This window comes from Ciconia boyciana, chromosome 2 (genome assembly GCF_034638445.1).
Source record: "Ciconia boyciana chromosome 2, ASM3463844v1, whole genome shotgun sequence".
NCBI classification, from domain to species: Eukaryota; Metazoa; Chordata; class Aves; order Ciconiiformes; family Ciconiidae; genus Ciconia; species Ciconia boyciana.
This window is the reverse complement of record NC_132935.1, coordinates 72,590,514-72,614,776: the sequence shown is the minus strand read 5'-3', so window position 1 is coordinate 72,614,776 and position 24,263 is coordinate 72,590,514. Positions and strand designations below refer to the sequence as shown.

At 36.6% G+C, this 24,263-nt stretch overlaps 1 protein-coding gene across 3 annotated transcripts in view; it reads right to left on the bottom strand.

Annotated features, from left to right (window-relative positions):
* Positions 1-24,263, bottom strand: part of PTPN3 (protein tyrosine phosphatase non-receptor type 3) — a 134,131-nt gene that overhangs the window by 4,763 nt on the left and 105,105 nt on the right. For all 3 annotated transcript variants that reach the window (XM_072852967.1, XM_072852969.1, XM_072852970.1), the window contains 8 exons: positions 23,096-23,252; positions 21,189-21,355; positions 18,288-18,378; positions 17,402-17,463; positions 16,395-16,541; positions 12,150-12,278; positions 3,670-3,815; positions 2,852-2,987 (listed from right to left, as the gene is read on the bottom strand). In XM_072852967.1, coding sequence (XP_072709068.1) covers positions 2,852-2,987; positions 3,670-3,815; positions 12,150-12,278; positions 16,395-16,541; positions 17,402-17,463; positions 18,288-18,378; positions 21,189-21,355; positions 23,096-23,252 — 1,035 coding nt within the window. The remainder of the gene's footprint in view (positions 1-2,851; positions 2,988-3,669; positions 3,816-12,149; positions 12,279-16,394; positions 16,542-17,401; positions 17,464-18,287; positions 18,379-21,188; positions 21,356-23,095; positions 23,253-24,263) is intronic.

The following is a 24,263-nucleotide window of genomic DNA, read 5'->3' as shown; positions in this document are numbered from 1 at the left end:
TACACCTTTGAAATGTTCTCCCAGCTGCCCTTGTATGTCAGCTCTCATCAACTCCCCAGGAGCATCTGGAAACATTCCCCCCAATATCTCCCAAAGGACAGGGATAAAAGGTAACGCTTGGACTGTGAAGGACCTTAGGTTGCATTTAAATACCAGTAGTTAAGAATGTTATTCTTGTCCATAACCTGCAATACATTTTCTCTTAAGTACAGAAAAACTTAAGGAAAACTGGGGGATGGAAATTAATTTTCTGCATCTCGATTTTCCTGCCTTTTCTTTCAACCCTTCAGTCAATTACTCCCACCTTCAATATCACTCTGTTCTTTTGTCTTTATTTCTTAATTACCTTGACTTTTCTCTTCATTGTTATTGTCATTTGCATATTTCTACTGCCTGAACAAGCCAAGTGTGATATTTAGCTCTCTGTTCAACACTTCTGTTAACTCCTTTGTGTGATCAAGTTACTTAACAAATAAGAACGAACACTTCAGCATTGCTTCCTCTGACTCAGACTCTGACTACTTGTTTTCTTTGCTCTTATCTGTTGCATGTATTCTTACTGCTCACACAGCTGATAACTAGTTCTATTATGTACGTTCTAAAGCACTGCTTTCTGTATTGTTTAGTATCTCTAATGGTTTGGTTGGTTGGTTTTTTTGTTGGTTTTTTTTTTCTTTTTTTTTTTTTTAAATGAAAGGCCATACAGTTACACATATATTGTTGCAGCTTTATTATTTTGGTCGAAGCTTTTGTTTTGCTGTTCCTGATGACCAAATTACAGGTCTTTGAGAAACTACAGCTTTCACATGATTAACAGCAGACACTAAACTGACCAGTTAATAGCTCTGATGGGTCCATTCTTACTTACTGAGTATGCCCTGCCTGATATTAACTCACAACATGCGTCTGACTATGTGTATCATCTTAGCACACACACAATCCCCACAGGGCAGCTGAACATGCTTCAGGCAAGGCTATTACAACTGAACAATCCCTAATGGCTTCTCCCAGAAGCCCTAAGCTGAATATCAAATATGAGCAGTGGGGCTAGCTGGAATGCAGGCATGGGAATGCGATAGAGCACCCAGGATAGATCAAAATGTTGACATGCAGCTCTTTGATATTCTGCTTTCTCACAGCTGAGTGCTTGCTTCTGTCTCTCACAGTACAGTATGCCAATTCTGCTCATTGGCCTTTCACAACAGTATCTGCATACTTCAGAAATAGCAAGTGAATTTAGTTTCACAGTATTGCTGCTACAGATCATCCCTCTCTTGATTGTGCTGATAGTGAACTGTGGAACGCAGCAAGCAAGGTAAAGAATCCTATTTTAGATAGTTTTCCACACTCAGGTTCTGATTATCAGTGTATTTATCACTATTCCCCATATTCTTCAGTTACATCAAGCTGTAGAGCGCAAGGACAATTCCTGCTGATTTCTGTTGTAACAGCAGGGACTTGGACTTCTGGCAAGCTGAAGTTTACTTCAGGTTCTCATGTCTGATTCTCAAAAAGATGACCACCTCTACAAAGTTTAAGCCTGAACTTGTTCAGTTCATTTTAGAATCGGAGGGACTGTAGAGAGGTACAACTCCAGAAGTCAACATTCAGCTTCCTTAACCTTGAGGCTAGTGTTTCTCATCTCATGACATCCTTTGTCATAAGCTCAGCTTCCATTTCTGCAAGGAACAGGCAGAGGACTATTCAGACAACTCCTTCCTCAACCGTACAGCCCCAATGCACTTCCAGAGAGTGCACTCGTACTGCAATGAACAACAAGAGTCCCAGCAGCATGTGTGAACAATCTCTACTCACAGAGCACTCTAATGTTACTCAAGCAACCTTAATTCCTGACACTTTCACACCCTTTGATAATGCAAGACTTTTCCCTCATCTAGTCAATCATAATGCTAGCTCCTGCAGTCATTAACCTGGTAATGAATAGAATTGATTTTCTCAAGCTACCTTCTTCCCTCCCTTGATCAAGTGAAAACCAAGTCATTTGCTTTTGAAGATGAGAGACAGAAATGCCCAATTTAACTGTTGACTTTGTGGGTCTAAACTGCTTTACTTACATTTGTCATGGGGCATTTAGCTCTCTGAGATAACCCCCACTTAATATTCTGTCATTCAACCTCTACTCGAGAAAGTAGAGCCTCCCATCCTTCATCCTTGGTCTCCAATGTCAATATGCTCATTTCCAAAGCTGACACAAAACTGCCCTCATGATCTCAAATTGTCTTCGAACCACTTTATCTTAAAAAATCACCTTCTACTTTTGTATTTCAGTTATTGATACTACCCAACTTTTCCTGAATTTCATTCTTGCCCTTTGTTTTTCCAGACTGGAGTAGTGGCACAATTAAAAAAATACATATATTGTTCCTATTGAATTCCTACTCCTGAAGTGGCCTCTTGAAAAGATTCTTTCTCTCTTCAAATCATACAACAAAACCGTTAATTTTACCTTCAGTTTAATAACTTCCTATAAGGCTCTGTACTAGAATGAAAAGAAAAAAAATATTCTAGCTTCTTGCAGAGAATTTAGACAAAGAACCATGAACAGATGATTTGGGCAGGTCTGACTTTGTGCATTCTAACTTGCAATGTATAGAAATCAATTATCTTCTAATGGAAAGGTAAGAAATATTTACGAAAAAGTTAAATACACACCTCACAAGCAAAGCAGCCTTTGCCACCACATTATGTTATGCTAAATGTAGGAAACATGAAATATAATGGCAACTGAAGACTTATACAACTAGATCATTTAAAAAATTTTTGGATCTGTTTTAAAACTGGACAAGTGCAGAATATATACAGAAAATGAGGCTTCCTCTCCATCACTTACTGATGTTTGCACCATCATAGCTCGCTGGTCTCGCATTTTTCGCACAATATCCAGTGGATAAACAGGTTGGTTTCTTTCAATTAAGCACATGGCTGTTTCCATAGTGACCAACACACCAGTGCGTCCGATTCCAGCGCTGTGAAATGTAACAGAAAAATAGTCTATAAAATTAGGTTTTTGCAATGCACCAGATTCATATCACAGTCTTAATACTAGGATGCTAAATAGCCTTAGAAATTACAGGAAGACCTTAATAACATTAGAACAGAGTGAAAAGTTTATCTTTAAAGCAACTTCAGTAATATTTCCTGCCAAGTATTAAAAAGAAAATAATTTTTATATAAATAAAACTAAAACCTCACTTAAAGTAAATGGAATTTTAACAATTATAACTGCTTACAAGTCTAAATGTACTGGTTTGGTATTTTTTACTAAAAAAGGTAAGAGCTAATTGACTGCTTTTTGCAGGCACTTGAATAGCAGAAAAAACCCCCTTTGCAGTACCATTCAAAATGAGGTTACAACAGTGGTAGAGGATAAAAATGGAGAACAACTTACATTGCAGATTATCAGCTCTGTGATAATTATGTGACTAAGCCATTTCACCAAAAGGTTGCAGGAGAAAAGGAAGAGAAAAGAAACTTGTCCTTTAGATACAACACCAGTGCTTCTGTCTTCAACAGTGAACGCTGATATTGCACAGTTTAACATTTTCATCTAATTCAAGGAATCTCCTGTCTTGCAGACAAACTTTTCAAAGCAAATGCTTGTTCTAAGGCCGAAGCAAATCTCTAATCAGAATTTTAAAACACAAGTACCTGCAGTGAACAAGGACCGGCTCATTCTCTATTCTCTTTGGCCTCATATAGGTCACAAACTCCAAGAAGTCCATGGAGTCATCAGGAACACCATGATCAGGCCAAGCAACGTACTGGAGATGGGTGATGGTGTGTTGTTGTTCTGTCTAAAATACAGTAAGGTTTTCAAAAGCGTTCAGTGTTATGACCCCTGTATTGATGTTTACTAGATACAAATCATACTTTTCACAGTAAGTGTATTCTGCAGATGCTATAAGATGCATATGATGTAGAAAATCTTTGTCACTTTAAAATTCAGAGTACAACATGAACATGTAATCCTTCGAAAGCATACAAAAGGCATAAAATTTTCTCAATAAATGAGGTATCAAGTTTAACTTCTGTGATCTAACCAGATTTTAATTTTTTTAATTTATTGACTGTTGACCTATTATACCTTCACATCAATCACCTGAGGTAAAATGCTACAAGACTTATGCATAATTGTACTATGTAATAGTTTAGAACAGGTTGAAAGAAACAGCTGAAAACAGCAGAACTATTGAGAACAATATCAAAATAACAGGGTCTTGGCGCTACACAATCTATTCTAAGTGTGTACTTACAGATTCAGTTATAATATAAAGTTGCCTGCCACATTTGCTAAGTCTGGTTTCTGTTAGGGAACTATATATATATTGTTCATACATACATGTTCATTGTACATATATGAATGAATTCTGTATGACCCACAGAAGGATACTTGCCTGTATGAAAGCAATATAATTAGTTAAAAGATTCTGTTGTATGAAGAGCTCTTTTTTCATCCAATTATACCTAAAAAATCAGTTTTACAGAAGTTCTTTCAGTTTAGCTTTTTGTTAAATTTGATTATGAAAACACGCAATCATCTTTGCATTCAGATTGGGCTCAACTGCTATGTTACAGATGTAACCAATGATTAGGGTGGGAAGGAAAAACCTAAGACACTCCTGAGCTCTGCTGCACCATGCACCGAGGATCTCACTCTTTCCAAACTGAGACAAGTCTTCGTGTTCCTTTATTTCTTCCACACGTTTAGCAATAGTTAAACTGTTAGCTGCATTTTACTGATGTCCATTGCTAGTCTTAATATTTGACACCCTACTGAAATAAAACCCTCCTTTATCACTGTATTAGTCTATAAAAGCTGGCCTCTCCCTAGTGGTCCACGCAAGAATGTTTTCATGATGCTAGTGACTTAATTTAAGAATTTTTTTTTCTTTTTCTCTTAAGTGCACAACTACTCAAATATGACTTGTTTTAGATGCCTTCAACTGCTTGCTTTCCTCTTCCACTGGAAGAAGTGGTTCCACTCCCAGGGAGCAGGCTAGTAAGATACAGAAGACAGAATAACTACTGCCTACGTACCAAGTAGAGTCCTAGGAAATGCATTTATTCCAGTCAAAGTAATTGAATAAATTTACAATTGCCTCCAGGGACATGAAGATAAACACCACAGTTCATACTTTGCTGCTCAAAGGCAGAGCCTGAGCAACCACAATTAAAAGGCTTAGCATAAGGCCCAAGTGGACAATGTAATCTAATATTAATGACCAATCTTGCTGTAATACAAATTGCATTGAGATCTATCATCCAGGTCATCAAAAGACCCCACAATGACCGGGATCTCTGCAAGAAAAGGCATGGCCTTTGTCTACTCAGCTTGGCTGCCATTATGTAGTTGAGCTTGATCAAATGATTACACTTCAAATTTTTCTGAAATGCCACAGATTGAAAAAAATACAAAAACATGACAAGAAAATGTCATTAAAATGTCCTCTTTTGCAAATCTGTGCATGCTTAAATCAGAACTTCTTCAAAAGGGAAATGAGATAACGCAGCAATTACATTTAACAGTTTGAGCTGATTCTCTTAAATCAGAGACATTTGAATTACAGCATTCAGGTGAAACAAAGACTTGATTAATTCTAAAATTATCCAAGAGTGAGTATCCAGTCACCTTCCATGCGCATCAAGAACTTCAAGCCATGCATCATGGATAAGTGCCAGTGGCACACCCGAGAACCACCAACAGTGATCTGTAGCATCAAGAGCCATTTTACAAGCTCAGAAAAGAGGAAGGAGTTAATTTTTACTTACCAGTAATTCAGGCTCAAATATAGCAAGTGGCATTTTTTTTTTTTAAATAGTTCACAGACATTGAGTACGACAAGCATGTTACATAAGACTTATTTGGAGTAAGAATACACTGTAAGAGCATGAACTTAGTCCTCAGAGCTGCTTCTTTTGGTATGATCTTAATTTTCTGTTACATGCCCTATTCATCCCTAGAGACCAACATAGCTGTTTGTTAATTATTCCAGGTACGCCTCAAGCTTCAGTATAGTTTTCTAGTTATTTGTGTTTTGATATAATCAGTTTTGATTCTTTTTGTTGAGCTCTTCTGAGATGATTCAAATTATTAAAACTTGACCATTACATCACTCGCTTTTCAAAATGCACAAGTATTTAAAATACTTCATTTTTTATTAGTTTAACTACTGTTTACAGTAGGTTTTATTCATGTTAGAACTAGTTTTTCTAATTCTAATACTTTTATGTCTCATGCAGAAGACATCAAATCAGTACTCTGATGAAGTCCAGATTTTTTTTAAGCTGTTTTTAGTGTTGGGTTTTTTTTTAAATATAAAACCTTCAAGTCTTTCTACTCATAATGAAAGTCAGCTTTTAAATTCAGAAAATGTCAGCCAAATACCACCACACATGGAAATAACTTGCATTAAAAGACCATCACGGTTACTAAAATCTAGCACTCATACATTCAAAAAAGTGCTAGAATTATAGTTACTGGTCCCATAGTTTGTCCCCACTGTACATGTCCTTTTAACAATACTTATTTTTAAACACACTATTTTTGCTAGACCCTGCTTTTTATACAAACCTGGTAATGGAAAATAAGAGGTAGCTTCTCATTATACGCAAGTTAGTGTCCAAACTATCACTCTCTGAAAGTCAGCTTAAATCCTTTCTACAAATTTTTTTTTTTTTTTGGACTGAGGTTTTCAGTGACAGTCATTATTGTAGCATCCTAATGACTGATAAATGCAGAATTTATCTTTATAAAATCTGGCTTTATTAGTCCTGTTTTATAAGTCTAAACTTACAGAAAGTGAGACAGCAAGAGTTGCTCATGGCCTAGTTGCTATTTTTGCCTAACTTGACATTATACACCTTCTTGTTCCAAAAATATTTAATGTTTGTTGCACTCACATGGACTGATTTCAATTGATTTATGTATTTGGTATTTCCACAGATCAGTTTAACAATGGTGGATTCAAAAAAAATGAGTCCAAACAACTTACAGACTCCAGTGACACTACTGGATTATGTAATTTGCCCAGTTTATCATCAGCCACTTGGCCAACACTTAGCTGCTTCACGGCGTTGACCCACATTTACTTGTCAAGCAGCTACGGAGGTCTAAGACATCATATCTGTCACAAGGTATTTGTTACTGTCCTTCTGATAATGGTTATTGTTGCTGCAGCAAACGTGTCAGCCAAAAAAAAGATGTACTTGTACCTACCCCTCCTGTGCAAATTCAAGACATCTCACTGCAAAAGCAACTTCATTGTTTTGCTGTGTTTGCCTAGATTTTGCTCAAAAACACTGGGTAAAGACACATGATCTTTTCTAGTAAGTCTGTCATTGGGATTGCAACTCTTGACAAAGTATAGGGCTGTCAGAGGTAATACTTCAAATGGCTGCTGTGAGACTTGCAAAACAATCTCATTGTCAAGACCTTCAGCCACAAAAATATCCATTCTTCATCCTTCTGCAGTTTGCAGTCTTGCTTATTATAATTACATCAGAAGGCAGGCTTCCTCGTTTCCTTCTCCTAAAATGACTCTCCCTGATTAATAAAATAATTGGGTGTTCTTCAGAAAAGCAACACACAGAGCTTAGAATGATAATACTCCTATAGAAAGAAGGAAATTTAGGCTTGAAAAGTCAACCTTAATTTTGACTTTTCTTAAAATCCAAGCAATTGATTTTGCATTTCAGCTTTTCATTTAATGTCCTTTTTGGTCTAGGCTATAATATAATCTTCAATTAAAAAAATGAAAAGAAATTTCACCATGTAGAACTACATTAACCTTGAAATGGTCCTATTATCTTGTAAGCAGGAAAAGGTATGCTCGTTGCTAGTGAGCTTCACAAATATATCTTGAAAGCTGAGACTCAGTGATCAGGGTTAAAGCCTAGTTTCTGAAGAGTACATACTTTGGCAGTGGCATTTGGCATTTCTTCGGACCACTGTTCCCACCTCATTATGCTTCTGTACACCCTTGCCATAACACTGTTAACCTACTTTTGTTCTTCAGCTCTTTACTATTCAAAGCCAACTCATTTTCTTCTACCACGAGTATCTGACAAAACAGAACATGTTCAGTGCAGACACTTTTCAGAGAACCCTTTAAAATACCTCTGCGGTGCGACAGGTTTGTTCAAGACATTTATGACATGGTCAAATTTATATAGATTTTTTTGGAAAGAGAAAATACAAGGTCTTGTTTAATGTGCAGAAGCAAAAGGTTCAGTGAACCAATCTAAGAATCCTTAACATGAGCAAACTCAACATTTTCCCTCACAAACTGTTGCATGACTTGTATCTAGCAAGGAAGACAAATGGCATGGAAAGTCTCAGCCCAAACAATTAAGATGTGTAAAAGTTACAGAGATTCTATTTTCAGCTGTTTATAGCAGAAAGTGCTGGCAGTATACTCATTTACATTCCTACCTTTCTTTCCTCTAATATCAATTTAACCCTGTCACTAGAAGGCCTACATGCTGGTCATTCATAAACAGAAAGATACCACTCATTCTTCATCTTGCAGTTTTACCTCCTCCCTTCAGCAAACAGCAATATCCCTTCCTTAGCAAAATGAATTTATGCTCAATCTTCAATTTCTTTGAATTGCTGCATCAATTTATTTTCTTTTTCTTCAAACCATCCCCTCCATCATTATGATGTCCATGGCAAGTGATAGCTTTTAAATTAAAAAGAAGCTTATCTCCCCAAATCCCTCTATTTGCATTGTCATTGTCTGCACAATCATGCTAAACAGTCCACATAAGGAGGACACACAAGACACAAGGAATTGTCTTGATTACCTTGACCTGGGCTGTTTATAAGGTGTAAGTGGTCTCTCCTGGCGTTTACTCCTCATTTATTATAGCAATGGTATAACTTGTCTTTAAAGGATGAAATTCAATCACTTTTTAAATATCTTGATTTTTTTTTTCTTTTTGTTTGAATGATTTAGTTTAGTTAATAAAACTAATCAGGTGGGAGAACGACAGGGCACTTTGGAAACAACTAACAAGGTGTGGCAACAACTAATACAAGATGTGGCAGAATTAAAAGAAAAAAACCAAACCCTTTCAAAATTACAGTTCTTCAAAGTTATGTGAGTAATATGCTTCAGCAAGTATTGTCTCCACAGCCTTGCTAAGTTTCATGGCTGGATTCTAGTCACACTTAACTGAAATCAAGAAAAATGCTTGTTTAAACAAGGGAAAGCAGCAAAAAAGTTTTTTTTTCAAAACATAACTGGATGAAATTGGTGAGATCCCCAATGTGTTCTGAAGCTTTTTAAAAAAATAATAAACCCCCCCCCCTCACACCACCCCACCCCCCCCCAACCTAAAAACCACCTCAAAAAAACAAACTTAGGGCTTTATTTGCTTTTCTTTCACTTTGCTACAGGATAGCTTTCAATCTTGGTCTTAAAAAGAAAAGGCAGGAAATTAATCCTTATTTCATTTCATGAGGCTTAGAAAGGTTACAAATATTTCACACATTTGCAGTCATTTGCTGATCTTCAATTACAGGTAAAGCACTGAGTTAAACTGTGTCAGAAAAATCCTAAAAAGTTTCTTGTTCCTCAAGTCTTCTGAGCATATATGAACAAAAGCCAAGGGCATCATTTCATAAACTTGTCTTTTGAGCTATTTTCCCCTAAAGGCAGATTTGAAATCTGTGCAACTTAATTCACAGGAAACTATTTCACAAATATGCCTTTCCAACAGAAATCAAATCTCTTGTGAGTTTGGAAGCTTTATACATCTTACTATTAAAAGCTACTTGTCTTCATAAAGACCAGTCCAATGATGCTCACATTAGTTCAGGGAATAATAAAACCTTGGTTTGAATTCAGATGACTTTTTATGTATTCTTCAAAGACTATAACAACATCATCTGTGGGAGGTAGTACATATAAAGCTTTGCAAAGTCTACTCAAACACAAGATGCCTCCAAAAGAATACATTTGGTCAGCTTTAAGAAAGCACCTCAAAGGACATGTAAAACCAGGAGATACTTCAGTGTTTCAGAGAGTTCTTTCCCTATGTTTTAACAAGCTACCAAGGTTTTTATTTCCATCTGAAATGCCAAATGCACACAGAGCTATCAATTATTAGGGTCATATTTTTACTGTATGGGACAGCTCAATGTTGAGTGTTCTTTTGAGTGTAGCCACTTTATTTAAGTGTACAAATAAACTTGCCTTTAGTGAAAAAAAAAACAAACCACAAACAAAAACCAAAACCAAACCAAACCAATACCCTCCCCCCCCAAACCCCCAAAAACTCCAAACAACCTTCCCCTCACCACAACAAACACACAGCCACCGAGGACTAGCTTTAGCATGCTTTTGTCTAACCTAGATGAAATCTAGGCGAGCACACACCTTTGCATTAGAAACTATGTTCTCAACTGAGAGTTATCATGAGACAACTTACACAGTTGAAGATCCTTGTAACTTTCACATCTGTTAGTGTGCTGTTGTAGACATGTTATATTCTCACACAACCTTTATCTTAAAAAGAATTAACTTGTATTAAAATAAATAAAATTGACTGCTCTGTTCTCATTAGGATTTTGACTTATCTGTCCTGGTTTCGGCAGGCTTCACATGCTAGTAAATAGACACCTGAAGTGAAAACACATACTGAATACAGTCACTGGGGAATTTACTCAAAATTACGTACCAGTTTGATAAATACTAACCAAGAAAAAAACCAAGTATTTGAAAAGAGTAAAATGAAATTTACAAGAAGCATTAGCTAACCAACGTTAATTGGCAATCGACTAATTTGAGTGACAGGGACTAAAAGTTTGTCTATGTATACTCTGCAGTACTGCTTTAATGAGGTTAATTTCTTCTGCGCTGACATTCAAATTTATCACTTACAGATTAATTGGCTGAAAAAAAGAACCAAAAATCATGCTGCTCCCTGACTGGATGGTTTCTCATAGCTAGAAATTGAAACACTGTAAACCATCTAAACTGAAAGACCTTTAAGTGCCTGCATCTTGCGTGTTTATGACTAGAAAGGAAATCTTAATCACGTTAAAACAAATTTGGATGCACTGTCAAGTGATAGATTCAGTTACAAATTTACAAAACTAAAGGATTGGTCATCTTGCTGTAAGAACATCAATGAAATGTTACATTTTAAAACAGATATTTCCTTTTTCTTACTACTAGCAATTCTAGTAACAGTAAAATCTACTTAACTATACAGAAGTTTAAAAGAATGACTAGTATTGGAACTGTAAATTAGCATTGGGTCAGTACACAGTGATTTCTTACACACATACCTTATGATAGCACAAACCCTTCATCTTTTTAGAAAATACTTGTGACTACAGAATTTTGGAAAAGTGATGAAGAGGGAAATGTATAAGAAATGTAGGACAACTTACAAACAAAAGCCAAACTTCATTCCCTATATTCAGGTTATGGGAAGTCTAGATGTGATTTGAACACAGATTTCACAACACAAGCTGATACGCAAAAAGTATTCCATGCATTTAACTTTCTCTTTGCTTTATAAACCTTCCATTAGCATAAAGTATTAACAGCTAAGGAATGCAAGTACCTTACGTAAACTGAGCACATTTCAATTGAGATATATAAAGATATTTTTTGTTTTTTAATATCTGACTAAAGACGATGAAAAGGAGCTGGTGAGATTCTGCATCTACTCTCAACGCTATTACGATTCACTTTTGTTAGCTGTTCTAGCTGTATGTGCCATTAATCAAGTGACCCATATTTCATCCTTGAAAGAGCAGTTACTTAGAAAAAAAATCCCACTGAAAACCAAAATACTTGAAGAGTCAGTGACTGCAAAACTGTTTACAGAAAAGCACTAAACTTCTTTATGAAGCTGATTACTGTATCTGTACAGCATAATGTATTAATGTATTCTAGAACTTCAAAAAGTAGGTTTTTGAAGAAGCTCTAAAGAAATATTCGTACTATGTTGATTCATGTAATATACACATATTCTTTTTATAAAAACGTGTATATACGCGTGTATATTCACACACAGAGATGTACGTGCTCAGACAGAGAGTATATCACTACCTATCTATACATGTATTCATTCAGCTTGCTTGGGGATAATTAAAGATAACGGACATTTACCTCAACATTTGTAATCACCATTTCTCTAACAACATAAGCAATCGTACAATCTTCAGACTGGCATCTGACACGAAAGCTGCCGTATTCCATTACATCTGGTGGATCAGGCCAATACTGATGACATTTGGTCTGTAAGGAAAATTAAGCACACATCAAGACTTCATACAAGCACTTCTGTTTCCAGCCTCCCCTCCTATGCTATGGTTCAGGGAATTCAAAGAGCGGTATAAAATCTATTCTGGTTTGTTGGTGAGGTGTTTACATCCAAACTCGAAAATATGACAAAACAGGCTAAATTCTCTATAAACTTGTGGTTTAGTCATTTTAATAAAAATTCAGGTAAATTGGATACAAAATGCTTTCTGGCTGGTACTAAACTACAATTGCTAAAATGACTTCTCAAGGCATAATGTAGGAGGAGAAACACATGAGTTTGTTCCATCTTAAGAAGAAAAGTGTGGGGGGGGAATTTATAACTATCTTCGGCCACTTAACAGCAGGTTACAGTGAAGACTGAGCCACACTTTTCATGAAAGTGAACAATGAAAGGACAAGAGGTGACTGAAAAAAATGCAAAAAGGGAAATTCTGATTAGATGCTGGCAAAAACTATTTCGGTGAGGATGGTCGAGCACAGAAACAAGCTGCCCTATAAGGCTGTGGAATCTCCATCCATGGAAATAATCAAAACTTAACTGACGTGATGCTGTACAACCTGCATGAACTTCAAAGCTGCCCCTGCTTTAAGCAGAGAGGAGTGGACCAGATATTCCACAGGTCCCTTCAAACATGAGTTACTCTTAGACTGTGAAGCAAGATCATGCTGGAATGCAAAAAATAATGAGATCCAGGCTGTCCCCTGCTATTCCAACACTGCAGTCTCAGGGCTGAGGGAAAGAGCAAGGCAGGCTCCGTTTCTGGAAGCCCTAAGAGAGAACTCATTCTGCAGAGAGCACGCAAGCAGGAAAAGGAATACCCAACAGCACTGTCACCCCTTAAAACGCACCCCCCAGAAGTTCAGCCTGCTCAGTACTTGTCTGGCTGCTTCCATAAGAACAGTTTCCCTTCTCCTCTCCCTGAAAGCAAGTGGTGAAGGTAATGAAGCAACCCTTGCTATCTTCTGAAGATTGCTTCCCTAACTTGGGTATTAGTTTTTCAGGCCACTAAGAGCTATGTGTTACTTCAGTTTTTGACAGGAATTCACTGAATGGGAAAAACATCTTCATTTTTCCATTCAGTCGTATTTTGTGTTTTAAGGCAAAAGCATTTTTAAAACACAGAATAATGCTTATAAACATTAGTAACAAGACTACTATACAGAAAGTTATTGCAGGCACAATAATCCACAGTAACTTGGTCATATAATGAAAGTTGCCCCTCACACTTTCTAGGGAAAATTGAGCTCAGAAACTGGAAGAATAGACAAACAACTTTAGTTCATGTGCATGTCATTTGTCAGAGATGCATATTTCTTTTCTATGTCAGATGTAAGACTGAAGACAGAGATCTTCTCTTAAATGACTAATTGTATCTAAATGCTGAAGTTATAAACAAAAGCCCAGAAACATACCCACTGATGCAGGAAAGTTCAATTTGCCCTCTGCCTCAGACAGGTTTCATGCAAGGCCATAATGGATTAACCTTCAAGTCTACCAACATGTGACAAGCGAAGTCATACGTGCATGTGAATGCACCTGATGTACTGCATATGCAGTTTGAGGTACACCAGAATACAAGTGAGAGCTGAAGTGGAATTCAATATTGAAATTACATCCATGAAATCTTTTCTAAAAGAATAGAGATTAATCAATTCTGCGTACTAGCATAAGGAACCATTTTCTCTCCTGTCTTCTGCTGCTGATAGTAAGAGGGTGATCTTCAGATCTCTACCACTCTACTGCTGAAATTATAGTCTTCCTTTTTCTGGTTCACCTTCTAAAGGCAGGTAGATAGGCACATCTAGTCAGTGTACATGTAACTTTTGTAGAAGCAATCCTAATGCCAATACCTATTCCTCATTTTAAAAGGTAAGCTTAGAGCAGTGCTGATGACATAAAGTTTGCCACCTCATTTCCCATCTAATCAAAGGCTGAAAGGCTGTGGAATAGACTGAACTTGAAAAAGTATTCCAGAGAGATACTAGTTCAGTGAAATCCTTGTCCGCTTAAGACAGCTCAAGTTTGCCCATCGACATAAAGTTTCCAACGTTTCATCCCAGTAATTAAATATTCTCATCTTCCACTTCAGCAACTCCAGTCTTGTAAATAATTGCCTTCACACAACAAATATAAACCAAGTAGTTTCCAGGTACGAGTTAAATGGACTTTATGAAAAGGGCATACTAAAGAAAAAGTCCAGCTGAGCTATAAGAAAATCCAAGAGAGTCATAAAAAAACCATCTTGATACAACTCCCCAGACCCTGTACTTAAAACTTTATTTAATTGTGTGACCAAAACAGCTGAGTTATAATTGTCCTCTTCACTGCCTATACATTTTAGTAACAATTGTTACCAGCTCCAAAAGAAACCCAACAAATTGATATTCTCAATATGTTTGTATTTCAGCTTTAGTTAATTTGGATTCTCTGTCAACTTATCAGTATTGCTTGTGCCATCTATAACATTTTTTGCCTAAAACTTCTTTTTTAAACTAATACAGAATGGCAAGAGCTGGAAATTTTGAAATGTTAAAATTTCTTAATTCTACCTTTCCTAGGGCTCAATTTTCAATGGCTTAAAATCCAAATTTTAACCACTATGCCTGAAACTTTCACTGCAGTAGTCTATCTGAAATACTTTCCTGTTTGAATTTAAGCCAAAATAATGCATCCATTTCTAAAAAATGAACACTACTTGGGGGAAAGCTAAAAAAAAACCAAACCAAACAGTTTTTATCTTATAATAAAGAGATATTGTAGAATGTAAACCCTCCAGGGTCTGGGGAAAGGTTTGGCATTTGGCAATGGGGATAACTCTGGCAAGAACATACATCTTTTTCTATCCCTGAAAATTCACCCACAAACTGGGCAAATGTAAAACATCTCTGAAAGTAAACAAAATTCAGAAAAAGTGTCCGGTGTATAAGTGTACCAGCAGGATGGTTAGAAGTTTGCGACAAATCTCCTTGAAGGTTCCAACTCACTGGGCAAAGTACAGACCAGTATTAACCAGTGTTTCTCCTCAATACAAGGAAAATAAAGCAGGAAGCTATTTTGACTGCAATACAGTCGAAAGATGAAGGGAGCATTTTTCGTGCCAGATGATGTTCAATAACATCTGTCTCCATGAATAGCTATGTAACCTGACCATGGTTAAAATCTGCTGCTTTTCAGCTTTCAGACTTCTTTCATACATGTCAATGAAGAATTACACTGTTGCTTAACTGTCCCTACTTAAGTCTCAATTATTATGCTGTTTAGGACTTGAAATACTCGCTCTCTTGCTTTCCAAAAACATTGTTTTTTCACTGGGATGCCAGATAAATTCAATAGTGTAGGATAGATCACATAGGACATAGATAAAGGCTACAGCACAGGCACAAGAGTCATCATCTTCTCCACCTCTTAAAAAAAACTGTTCTGTTTTCAACTTCTAAAACTTAAAAAATAATCCCTTTATGTACATTAATAATCTAAAAATGTCATCTTTAAAATTACAAAAGATACATTAAATCAAAGTACAACAGAATACACCAGATATTGCTTTAGTTTTCACTGTATTATTCTGAAATTAATGGACTGCTAGAATTTATTTAAACAGAATTAAAAGAATTATCAGAGCAATTCTAGGAAAGAACCAACTACATAAATAAAAGTAAGCAGGTTAAATTCTGACCACCAGCATGCTAAAACTAGTAAGTACTGCAATGGCAGACTCTTGTTTGAAGCCAGACTGCAAGTTTTGTTCAGCTTTCTCAACACTTCAGACATCTGCTGAATCATTAGGAAAACTGCAACATGGAGTCCAGTTCTCAGGGGGAAAATAGGACAGCACATAGTACCTGGCTGATCAGCAAAATGGAGTCAATGCAGTGATTTCTGTTTATCAGACCGCTGGTTTGTTTTCAAAGAAGCATGAGAAAATAAAGTTGCAGAGTATCTGTTCCTCTAAGTAATTCAGAAAGGCTTCAGAGAAATGATTCAATGGAATAAGCTGGCCTATTTTAGGGTTATTTAATCATAACAGTGGGAAAAAAGTTTAAAGGCACAGTATATTTCTTCAGCATACAAAGAACCTGAACACTTACCCGTCCTCGTTCAGTGAGAGTTGTTAACATGATAATCAGTGACAACTTGTGATCCCAGACTACTTGCCAGAAGTGTGCACATGTGTGTGGAAGAGGGCCCTGAGTAGCAATGTACCTGTTCACAATGCCCACAGAAGGAATTTCCATCTATGAAGAGAAAGAAAAGTCCTATGTAAAGTTTGCTCTCACTACTCAACTACTATTTTTCTTTAATTCACCATTTCATTCAGAGTTGAGGGAAGATTAAGGTGGCAAGTTGAGCAATAAGACAATCAAGATCACAATTTGTTATGTGAAAAATCTTTAAATATTTAAACTAGGTATATACTATAGATACTATAGTCCTTCATGCTAAACTAGGAAGAGATGATTAATAGTGAAAAATGTATTTGAAAACTTGAAACTGCAAAGCTTTCCAAATTTTCTTTAATATTTAGTAAGAAATAATGGCAAGGTATACCAGAGGTACACTAGCAAAAGCTGTTTATTGCCTGATAAACTCAGTAAGTTAATAGTTGATTCTGTGATTTAGGTGTTTAACTTAAGTATCTGACACAAACATATATATGTATTTTTCCCCTCTTCTCCCTGTCTCCCAGCCTACACACATGATTAGGGTAATGAGGGCTATGGTTTATCTTCTGGACCCTTCACAGGTAGGCCATAAGTTGGTAGGCCATAAGTGGTTCTAGAGGGAAAAAGGCTTAATTTTAAGCTATATGAGACAACCTCAGCATTTGCAGTATCTGGAAAGGTAAAACAATTTTTACTGGTTAAAGATCCTGCACATATCACAGTGTATACTACATGCTTGCATCTGCTGTGTATCAGGATTGCCACTTGTTTCACAAGAGACACTTCATCTTTTACATTATGAATCTTTACATCTTTTACATTTACAAATTCCCAAAATATAAAATGAAAAACCCTAATTCCTTAAACAGACTAAATTGAGTCTGTTATTGTAATATAGAAAGTGGGCAAATGCAGGCCTCTGTATGACTTACATTCACGTAATTCGCGTTAATGTAATCTTCATCTCCTTGCAATATTATCCTTGTGGCATCATCTGCACACAAAAAAATAATAAAGAGGGAATTAAATTATCAATGAAGGGGCATGCTTCCCTTCTATTAAGTAAAAGAACTGAGGAACTGCAGACACACAAACAGCAGAATACAAACCAAAATAGATAACCTTTTAGAAAATAAAATGAACAATCATACAACTGTCCTGGTTTTGTCTGGGAAAGAGTTAATTTTCTTCCTAGTAGCTGGTATAGTGCGGTGGTTTGGATTTAGTATGACAATAGTGTTGATAACACACTGATGTTTTAGTTGTTGCTAAGCAGTGCTTATACTAAGTCAAGGACTTTCCAGCTTCCCATGCTCTGCCGGGCACACAAGAAGCTGGGAGAGGGCACAGCCAGGACAGCTGACCCAAACTGGCCAAAGGGCTATTCCATACCATATGGCGTCATGCTCAGTATATAAACTGGGGGAGCTAGCCAGGGGGCAGTGATCACTGCTCGGGGATGGGCTGGGCATCAGTCAGCAGCTGGTGAGCAACTGCATTATGCATCACTTGTTTTGTACATTCTTTTATCATTATTATTTTCTCTTCCTCTGCTGTCCTATTAAACTGTCTTTATCTCAACCCACAGGTTTTACTTTTTTTCCCCCGATTCTCTCCCTCATCCCACGGGGGGTGGGGGTGGTGGTGGTGGTGAGCAAGCGGCTGTGTGGTGCTTAGTTGCTGACATGGGGTTAAACCACGACAACAACTTTGAATGTATAATGAAATCTCTAATCAAGAAGTTCAATACAACAGTTTTATAAGCTATCATTTAGAGGATAAAGCAAAATAGGCAGAAAGTTTGTACTTAATACTCACAAGGTAGAACATCTTTGTATCTATTCTTGTCCATATTCTGAGGTACCTTTGCACATGTAACAGCCAATCCTGGTTTCTTTCTATAAAGTTGCTGCAAGACAGAATGAAAAATGGTAGGATTGAGGGATGTGATTATGCTATATGCACACTAAATAGATTCACATGAAAATACACAGACTGAAAAAATATAAGTTATCTTCTTTAGTCTTTTTCCTAACCATCTGCAACATTCACCTGAGATATTTTTGTATTTTTTAACATGACTAGAATTTCTGTTATTGCTAGCCCATCACAATCTCTAGAAGAATTTCTAGGAAAAAAAAGAGGAAGTGTAAGTCATCGATATAAACTGTTTCCCTGCAAGGTTGCCTTTTTCTTATAAAACTGTGTGCCAGAAGGAAAACAGGGGTTGAGGGTGGAAGAAGTGAGCAATAAAAGACATCAGAAGAAAAAAATAGCTGCAGACTGATATTTTCTGGAATCAACTAATACAAAAAATTCAAACAAAATTCTATTCTCTGGACTAAAACCATCACATTCAATCCTGCAAGTACTTGAAAAAACAAAGCTTCAATGCATCACAATCTCTTAACATGTGACTCCCCCTTGTTTTGGGCCAACCCCTATCTTGACAACTTTATCTGGAGTAAATGTAGGCATACAAGCGTATAACCAAAAATAAATTTTAAGGTCAAAATGCATTAAGTGCATCGTACAAGACAACAAAAGGTAGAGAGGGGAAGAAACAACACCAACAAAAAAATGAAGAAATGCAATTATACAACTACAGTTTTTCTGTATTAAATATACATGAAAACAACTTACAACTGAGTTATTAACCTTGTTGTACCAGAATTTTATATACTTCATTGAAAGCTTACCAAAGATCTCATTAGATCTTACATTTTTAACGAAGATTTAGAATATGGTTCCTTACATAAAATGGAATGAAACAAACAGGAGGCTAAAATCCCCTACTTCGGTTGAGAGAAAAGGAACAACCCACAAAAAGTTTATTCTACTGTGAGATTTACTGAATCCTAAGACTTGGTATCACAGCTCACCACGTTTTTCAACTTGAACAGCATAAACAAGCCATGTGAGAAGAGAACTTGATACTATATGTAACTGAGCAGCTCCTACCGGTTATAACTCAAGTTCCATTTTACTAGAGCCAAGTTGCGACTTCTGCTTTTTTTGGGAGACAAGAAAGAATAATTTAACATTAAGTAACAATTCTGGAGCTTCACTATTGTTGCTTGGCAAAAAGTAATTTGCCATTGATGGCCTTCTTAAATTCTGCTTAAGTGGAGGAAGATATTCTGGAAACCTTGATTATTCATAGTCTCCTGGCTAATTATTTACTATTTTACTAATGTGAATGGAGAGTTCGAGAGCCACCAAAGCTGATGAGGTGATGGTGCAATTGTGTCTGCTTTTGAAGATCACTAAACAATGAACTCAAAGAAAGAAGGCCACTAAGCTGTCCCCTAGTTTATTAGATTTCAAAAAGGTTTTGCGCTTTTTTTGTAATGTCAGTAATATGCTTTTATAAACGCTGACAGGAAAAAAGTCATAAAGGATCAAATATCCTGTGAAGATTATTACAGGAACTTTGTGCACAAATTTAGTCAATAACTTCGACAATTAACAAAGCACTGAAAAGCTAGTTCATATCTTTTGAGTTACTGTTTCAATAGCCAACACACTCATTGCTATTGCTGCACTGCAACCAGTGCTGTGGATTTTGGAAAGCAGCTATGAACCATAGTCTACCATTCCTTAAAAAAAAAACGGAATCTTAACCCTCAGAAATCTTGGAAACAAAGCAAACCTCATAAAAAGAGTAGTTATGCAATAAGCAATACCACAACTCTTCAGCCGCCACAATTAAATCTTACAGCATTTGAAAATACAGTGAAGGAAAAATATCAAAATGGGGAAAAATTGTATTGCTGTTCTACAAGTTTCCAGCATCAGAAAGGGTTACTCTAGAACTCAATGTAAAATTTACAAATCATAACAAATCATAAGTTCCTATAAACATTTGGAGCCACAACAGCAAAACAAGCACAAACATGTATACATTGGACTCCCTTGCCATTAGAGAAGCAGCTAAATTGTATTTTGGAATTTCTTACGCTAACACTGAAGGAAGTAACTTAGTAAACTATAAAAACATTTTATTAGTCAGTTTTCTATGACATTTCTTGCTAACACGTTGAAGAACACGACAAACATTAATTCATTAATCTATACAGTTCTTCAAAGTCTCATCCTATATGCAGGGGAATCTCACCTATGAAGTAATCTGCCCAAGAAGGAAACCATCAGTGTTTTAGATTGCCAGGGAGAAACACCACAGAGCTGGACATTACAAATGTCCTGCAAACAGAAATTAACATTCCAACACTTTCATATCAACCTCTAACAGAAAGAGATGACAAATGGTCAAGTTGCTCCTATGATTCCATGAAAGGAGGCAACACGTGAGAACTTGAAACCCTAACTTAAGGTATAAAAGATGTTTTAGAAATCTCATGGAGTGGCATGGAAAAAGAAACAAAGTAAAAGACTGACCTCTGTCAAAACCCCACTATTCTACTCAATAAAATAATTAAGAAAAAAATATTAATTTAGGGATCTTTGGGTACTTGAGCTAGAAACATGTTAATTAAAACACATTTTTCTCAGCAGATGATGTTTTGTGCAAGACTGATAACTCATTCTTCCCTCTCCTAAGTAGTGAAGGGTGAAACTGATGGGCAAGTCACATTCTCGGTCTCTTGAGATAAGACTGAATGGGAGCAGTGAGATTTCCAATAATTAAGCCCTTACATTACTTGCTGGTCACAGCTATTGGTCTATATTAATGGCATTTGAGAGCTGAGTATTACCCACCTCAAACTGAATAAGGACAGTTCCACTTTCCAGCCCTTTCCTTAGCTGCTCCATAGACTCCTCCAGTGTATCACCACCATATTCAGAACAGATAGGAAGAAGAGAGTCTGTGATATTGTGGGAATCAGCTTCATCTTCTGATTTAGGCTCCACAAACTGTTTAACTACTGAAAGATGTATTGAAAATTAAAATCAGTTACATACAGCATTAATGTGTTTCCAACACATATTAAAGTTTACCAGCTTGCAAGAACAAAGTTTGCAAAGACAAGGCCTCAGGAAAGCAAACAGCAACACATTTAACTGCATTTCTTTACGTACTATATTACTGTAGAAACTACTAAGAGTAAATGTCCTTATGACCTTTCACAAAATGAAACTCCTCAAGGTGCCTATCTATGAAGGCAAAGAACTTGACTTCCAAGCACAAAGAGTTTTTTTGCTGCAACCTTGTCTTACAGAACGAACTGCTGAATATGTAATGAATCACATCATCCACCATGGTAAAAAACAAATGAGTTTTGCCTAAAAAAGTTTAGAGCATAATTAATGGCATATCAAGTTTGGACCCCCCAAAATGGACACAAACATGCTTACATTATACTCCCTTGCCATTAGGGAGTTGCCAATAAGCAACTGAATTATCTTTTGCAATTTCTTATGCTAACACTGAAGGAGCTAACTTAATAAATTACAAAAAAATTATTAGTCAGTTGTCCAAGACATTCCTTGCTAACATGTTCAAGAACATGACAAACATTAATGAATTAATTTACACAGCAGTTCTGTCTCTATGAAAGCTATTGAATCACCACATGTGTCCAGCTGTGGTTATTCTCTGCAATGATCAGGTTGGCTCATACCTGCCAAACTTCAGAAAATGGGGAGCTGTTCATACTCATGACTATACAAATGACTGGCATGGGGCCACAGGTTATCTTTAGCTAAGAGCAGACTTCTCTTATCTGCAAGTAGGAAGGGGACCAGAAAAGTTAAGGGAAGACTAAATACTGCATAGAGTCAGTGGAAAGGCCTACAATAATAGAAGCAGGACTGTTCAGGGAAAACAAGACCAAGAGCCCATCTGTCTTCCTAGAAACTCAAGAAATTTTAAATAAAGTAAATGCTACAGAAATACATATCATTTATGCAGTTTTATTCCCTCCTGTTTGCCAGTGATGCATAATCCCTTCAGATTTTTAAGTCTTAATGTAATCAGAAACTCTGTGCAAAGCCCTTCCATAATCGTGTGTGTTAAGGTCTTACCATAGCCCTTAAAGTAAATAAACTAAAAGTTTCACATCATCTGAAAGCTCTTGGGATCTGCATGTGTTTAAATATGGAGCAAGCAAAACCAAGCTGCATGGGTTCCCCATATTTTAAATATACAGGCTTAAGACCCTGCATATTTCAGAGGTTGTCTCCTGTTTGCTGGCAGCAGTTTAGCAAGTAGCCAGCACAGATCAAGCTCAGTATTGTCACAAAATGTCTATTGTAAGAATGGAAGGCAAGAAAGAAAAGAAGCTTATTTGACTTGTTTCATTGTATAATTGCGCTGGGGAGCACCCATGGGTATTTGCAAACCTGCAATTGGGGATCTGTGAAATTACGCTATATTTACAAAAAAACCCCCAAACTTTTGCAAGGGACTATTTGTTCTCATAGATTTTTAGACTTGAAAAATAAGAAGAAATTCTAACTTCATAGATTCTTTGCTGCAGTGGTAAGAACCTACACAGTTAAAACTATTTGTACTATTAATTCAAATGCAGGGAGATCTACTTTTTAGCACAGACCTATTCCCGGTACACTGAGAACACATCTATGTAAGCAGAAGAGGGTATACCACCAAGCATAAGAGCAACAGTCTCAAAAACATGAAAAGTGAATAAAATAGGCCCAGTTACCTTTCCGCCTGACCAAAAGTGCAAGCTCTCTCGTGTGAGATTCTCTGCTGGCTTTTATGAACATGACCACCTGGTCATGCGTGTGCTCTGAGATATCTCGGCCATTAATTAATACTATCTGATCACCTTCATTCAGTTTTGGAATACATTTATCAGCCTGTTTCAAGACCAAAGAAACACATTAATGTCATTGCATCCAGTCATGTAAGCAGGAACACATCAGGATATTAAGTTCATCATGTAAGCAAAGTATTCAGAGTTCTCCTGACAAGGTTTCATCTTCCGTGTCAGAAGTTCTATCAAAGGATTCTGATCTAAATCTGTCTTTCTTGCTTCAAAGCCTCTCAATGAAGTTGAGAAACAGTTCAAACAGCATATTGATAGCTATAAAAAGAATTTGTATTTATGAAACAACCATCATCAGATTGCTCTTAAAGATCTAAATTTCAGACTTCAAGCCTCAACAACCACTGGTTATAGCCATTTGCAAATTAATTCCTGGAAAAAGTGTTTTGGGCACATAAGATAACGCACTTCAGTTTTCATGCAGTGAATACTGAGAAGTCCAAACATGATTTTGATGAACATAATTTAAGTAACATGACATTCCCCAGGCATGCACTTTTTAAAATTTAAAGAAATCCATACACATTTTCTATTTTTGTTATTTATCAGATTCTTGTTTGGTGGATATCAAATGATACCTACAAATATACAACATTCTTCCTCACTTCATTCACTGAAAGTTTTAACAAGAAGATGCAGGTAAATACTCAGCCTATGATGCTCAAGTACCCTGGCATTTGTGACAAATTCTTTTGCTACTTGTGCTGCAGAGAACACTAAAACAAGGTTTTCCCCATCTCAAATGAAAACTTACATTATGTCTTGTCTTGGATACAGCAATTTAGATTAACTGCTGAACTCTAGGGTTTGTTTGTCTTTTTTCTGCCACACTTCTTAGTATGCTTAGCTCTAAGTCCAGTGCAAAGCAATTCAAGCTATGGCCAGAATATGATGCTGATGCTATGAAGATGATTAAGGGACTAGAGCATCTCTCTTATAAGGAAAGGCTAAGAGGCTCCATCTGAACATCAGGAAACACTTTTTTACTGTGAGGGAGATGGAGCAGTGGAGCAGGTTGCCCAGAGACACTGTGGAGTCTCCC